At 39.7% G+C, this 5,217-nt stretch overlaps 2 protein-coding genes across 2 annotated transcripts; one reads left to right on the forward strand and one right to left on the reverse strand.

The window, feature by feature from the left end:
• The first annotated feature begins 423 nt into the window (after window positions 1-423).
• Window positions 424-2,748, forward strand: LOC125271819. Its single transcript, XM_048196078.1, has 4 exons — window positions 424-656; window positions 1,255-1,446; window positions 1,595-1,691; window positions 1,784-2,748. Exons 1-4 carry the CDS (start codon window positions 630-632, stop codon window positions 2,737-2,739), a joined length of 1,272 nt encoding a protein of 423 aa, XP_048052035.1. The 5' UTR covers window positions 424-629; the 3' UTR covers window positions 2,740-2,748.
• Window positions 2,749-3,133: 385 nt separating this feature from the next.
• Window positions 3,134-5,044, reverse strand: LOC125271818. The gene is made up of 2 exons (XM_048196077.1): window positions 4,590-5,044; window positions 3,134-4,134 (listed from the first exon to the last, which is right to left on the reverse strand). The coding sequence occupies exons 1-2, from the start codon at window positions 5,005-5,007 to the stop codon at window positions 3,134-3,136; spliced, it is 1,419 nt and encodes a 472-aa protein (XP_048052034.1). The 5' UTR covers window positions 5,008-5,044.
• Between the last annotated feature and the right edge of the window lie 173 nt (window positions 5,045-5,217).

Consider the following 5,217-nt stretch of genomic DNA (forward strand, 5'->3'; position numbering starts at 1 on the left):
AAAAAAAATCTGGATTTTGGAGTTAGTTGAATCAATGTTAAAATGATAAAGTTATTTTTCAATAGACATATTTTTTGTTTTTGTGTGAAAAGAGGGTGGGTGGTGGCAGTGGGGCTCATTGGGTGCTCAGCACCCCTAAAGCTCTGACCCTAGAATCGCCCCTGCGTCCAATGTATGTTGTGATTTTCTGTTTACTTTCTAAACCAGCACAGAAAGGACTTTCTCCATCTCTTCCATTCTAATTTTTTTTTTTTTTTTTTTTTTATTAAATGTTTAACAGAAAAAAAACAATAACAACAATTGTCATCGTCATATAACAATAAAACAATACGCCAGAGTCCAGTCTTTCAGTCCAGATTAAGTGCCAAGTCCTTAAACACATCCATTGTTCTCAAAGCCTTCAGGTTTTTAGAAAATTCAATAGACCTTTTTCACAAAAACCGGAAATACGTCATGGACGTGTAAACGTTTTTCCGCTTTGCGCTTACTCGCCAAAATGTATACCGGCAGAGTGTTTTCTCTTAGCCTTTTAAATCTGCCAAAAGTCACCTTTGCAGATGTGGTAAAAATAGTGGATGCAAATTCCTCCACCAAGACCACAAAACTAGACAAAGGCTACAAATTCTTTCATGAAGAATTTATCCACGATTACCAAGGTAAATAAAGCCAATCGCTATAATGCTAGCTAGCGTTAGCGTTTAGCAAACTACCGCAAATACCATGTTATGCTGGACATTAGTGTTCTTCATTATGTCTGAAAATGAATTGTATCACAGCGACATACATTTGTAGTTTGCATTTTTCTATAATGATAATGCTATAATATAGTATAGCTGTTTGTTTCACAATTAGATACATACAGTAAACGGTGTAATGTGTAGCATATTTTTTTACTGGCAGCACAAGTTAAGGCAGCATAAGTGAAGTTTTGTAAAACAGACTATTTTGTTTTCCTTTTGGCATTCATAGTATCAAATGTACTCGAGGAACAGGTTGTAGTGAGAGGTAGATGCTTCAGGTCAATGAGGAAGAACGAGGAGCCTCACAAACTGGAGGTTTGATAGTAAACAGAATGCCAGTTGGCAGAAGTTCTGAAGTTGCTGCTTTGGCCTGGTGTTTAATATTCTTCTTGCTGCGGTTGCAGCCCTTTCATTTTTTTCAGTAAGTTCAGAGTAAGCGATCATGTCAACAGATGTAATGATATAATATAAGTATTGTAATCTAACACATTTGTTATTTCTTACGATTGTGTAGATCTCACTCGGAACAGAAAGGGCAAACTTAACGGCCTTTAGATGTAGTTGTGTGGCTGGAAAAGGGTTTTGCAACCATGTAGTTGCACTCTTGTACCAGACTGCACATTTTTCACAGCTCTGCCTGCCTGTTGTTCCACCTCCTCTGGCCTGCACTAGTGAGTTACAGAGATGGCACCGACCAAGAACACAGGTGGGTTTGTGATAAAATTAATCTACCTTGTTTCTTTTTCTATTTGTGTATCAGCATGACCATTGAACATTTGGTTACTTGCAATAATTTTTTCTAATAATTGTGTCTGTTGTTATAGCCTAACTTAACTGTTTGTTTACCTTTTAAGGGGATCCATCCTGAAGCTGCCAGTGAGCTTGTTGTGCGAAAGCCAAAAACAGTGGGCAAGAGTGGTCTGAGGTCTACACTGTACAGAGCATATTCAGGTGCCAATTCTCCCTGTATGGTTTTTATGGTTAGTAGTATTCATTTTTTGTTTGACCAATAATTGATTGTTATTATTTATCTATTTCTAAAGGACCACTTCCAGATCCTGACATTATGGCATCAGGAGCCAAACTCCGCCAGCTGCACCCCCAGTGTCTCATGGCTCTTGTTTTAGATGACTCAGAGGAGCTGGAGCTGACACCATCGAAATTTGGGCCTGTGCCACGTGGATCACCAATGTCCTATCATTGTCCACCTGAAAAAAACACTGGCTTCATATTGCACCACATGGCTCCAGAATTCCCAACTCTTCCTTTGATGCAGCATAGTTTGTCTAGCCTGCAATTTGTGCCAACAATACATCAGCTAATGCATCTCCAATCTTTGCAAGTGTCAGCGGAAATGTCTTCTGAGTGTGAGAAGGGAACAAGAGAGCAGTCCAAATGTCCTGCATGGGCACAGCTTCGACGTTCAAGGCTGACGGCCAGTCGTTTTCGGGGTGCATGTTGCTACAAGAAGGGAAGTGTGGAGCAGGAGTCCGCAGCCAGGGCATTAGCTGCTCAAATGATCAGAGGCTCAGCGAGACAAACAACAGCAATGAAGCGTGGTTTGCTGATGGAGTCTGAGGTGCTGGCATACTATGCTGAACTTATGCGTGTGAATGTGCTGCCTGTAGGATTCATCATTCATCCCAACTCACCACATCTTGGAGCCAGCCCAGACGGGAGGGTGTATGATCCCTCAGAATCACCCCCATTCGGTCTTGTTGAGGTAAAATGCAGCACAAAGAATGATGTGTCTCAGGTTGCTCACCTCAAGATGCAGGATGGTAATGCCACTTTGAGGCATTCTCACACCTATTACTGGCAGGTTCAGGGCCAATTGGCAGTGTCTGGACTGGAATGGTGCGACTTTGTCACTGACACACTGACAACATTAACTGTAGAGAGAGTATGGCGCGATAATCACTTTATTACAGAAATGAAGGAGAAACTAGATTTGTTTTATTACAACAGCTACATGGATGTGTACATTGAATCAAATTAAATAATTTGTATGTTTATGTATTTTTATGTTAACTTTTTAAAAAGGCCATTGTCTGTAGCACTTAGAGGAGATAAGGTATTTAAATCATATGGATTCAGTTACCTTTTTCTAGTGTTTTTTTTTTTTGTATTTGTACCTTTTAAAAACCTGTTCCAGTTGTATTTATTCAACTCAAATTGTAAATAAGTTATGAAAAAATACTTTCAAAAAGCTTCAAAAAAGTAGCTACTCTATGAAATAAAAAGATTCACCGTTTTGATCAAAGTTGTTTTAATTACTGATCAATTTTTACTTTTCAATAACTATTGACAAATTGTAAATATGAAGTACAAAATGCAGGGAACCTATTAACTATTTACATATTTACATAACATTACAACATCATTTGATTAATTTATTCCTCAAGACAAAAAGGTCCCTGATAATTGGACAGGACACAACAGTTGAGCCACATCTGATTCACGCTTCCAATCAGTGTAAGTGGTACAGGGGAGTCCCAGATGTGGAAGGACTTCACTCTGGCTATCGCCCTCTCCACTATAATCCTGAGGCGGGCAATGGCTTGGGTTTGTGCTGTTTCTTCCTTGCTGAATTGTGCTGAATGCTTAAAAGGTGGAATGATCAGCTTTGCTCCAACTTCAGCAAGGAGGTCTTCAATAAGAAAGCCCTTATCTGCCATAACATCGTCCCCTGGCTCCAGTATGGGAAGGATTCCACAAATTTTGGTGATCTCCTTGTCTGAAATGCAGCCAGTGTAAAGAGGTGAGATGAATGTAATCAAACCACAGGGAGCTACTCCGATGAGGCCTTTCAGTGTTGTTCTGTTCTTGTAGTTGGAAAAGGTTTCTGACTGCAAGGTCAAGGATGAGGCGTTCTCCAGAGCAATTTCTGTGCAATCCAGAATGACCCTGACATTAGGACAGTATTTCTGGAATTTCGGTGGCATACTTAATTTGACCTTTTCCCTTTTGATCCAGATTTTGACTGAGGACAACACGATAAAAAGATAATTAGCCCAGGTGATGGTAACCCTGCTGACAGTGGCAATGCTCACATTAAACATGTCAGCAATTAGCTGCTCTTTCATGCCCACAGCAACCCGGAAAGAGTACATCAAAAACTCATCAATTAATGGCATGATGCGAGGTGGGCTGGGTTCAGGACAGGCTTCATCCCCGATCCTCTTTGCCTTGGTCCAGTACACCAGTCGAGAGGCAGATGGTGCGATAGACTCCCAAAAGATTCTAAATAAACCCTCAGATGGAAATTTAGTGTAGAATCTGATTTGGTCATCTGATGCACAATATCTGCTGAAGAGGGTGGGAGATGGCAGGTCTACTCTCTTCAGTCTGGCTTCCAAATCTTCAATGTAACCCAGGGCCTCATCCAGTGCTCCTGTAAAAACAAATCAATTATATTAGTTAATAAAACTATAAATTGGTTAATACTATTAAAAAAATATGCATTTATGATAATATTTTGTATTAATTGAAAAACCTAAATATAGCTTGCTTCACGTTTACACACCTCTATGGTACATAAAGGATACATTAGATTTTGTTTCTCTTTATAATAATAAAGAGTCTCCTTAACTCCCTTTTGAGTGGTGATGTAACAATTAAAATTGTGTTTCTAACACTAAACACTGACACTTTTGTTTCTTACACTGACAGGAATAATACATTTTTAAATGTGTATTATCCCCCAACTAAAATTTTCTCAGACACCATGAATACCACTAAAGGATGCTGATGTATCACATTTTAAACCACTTAAAACATACTTGCAATGATGTGTACATTTTATATTTATAACACAACTGTAATGTTTAGACGTTATTTAAACCTTACCTGCGGGTGGGTGTGTCACATAATCGTGATCCATTTTAATAGCCTTAGAAGCTGCACTGTTGTCATCCGCCTGGGAGGGGACCAGCTGACGTTTGTTCACCCTTTCAAATACAGACTCCCTTTTGAGTGGTGCTGTAAAATTGTTCCAAGGGAACAGGCTTGGGACAACACCACTTTTAAGGCGACTGATGGTTGTTCCACCGAAGTAATCCTCCTTGGCAAAGTGTCTGCTACAGACGTAAGTGTTGCCTTTCCTCACAGAGAAATTCGGCCCTTCTTCTCTTCTTACAGCATGAATCCACAAATTTCTTGTTGCTTGGTCAGATGGAAATGAGTGAAATGAGAGGTATGGTTGTTTTTGGTTACAACATGAACAACCCGGGACACAACAAAAACTTCTGTTTTTGGACTCTGCCATTTTTGCATTTCCCGCTATCTACTACTACGGTAACAGGAAGTGTCTTTGCACGTTCTCAACTAACTTCCGGTTAAAAATGCGGAAGTGTGAAAAAGGTCTATAGAGTCAAAATACATTTTTTCCATTCTAATTTCACTGCTTCCTCCTCTGGTATTTCGCGCGTCACCAGAACCACGTGATTGCAAACAACCTATTGAACAACTTTTCGCA

Source organism: Megalobrama amblycephala, linkage group LG7, assembly GCF_018812025.1.
Source record: "Megalobrama amblycephala isolate DHTTF-2021 linkage group LG7, ASM1881202v1, whole genome shotgun sequence".
NCBI lineage: Eukaryota > Metazoa > Chordata > Actinopteri > Cypriniformes > Xenocyprididae > Megalobrama > Megalobrama amblycephala.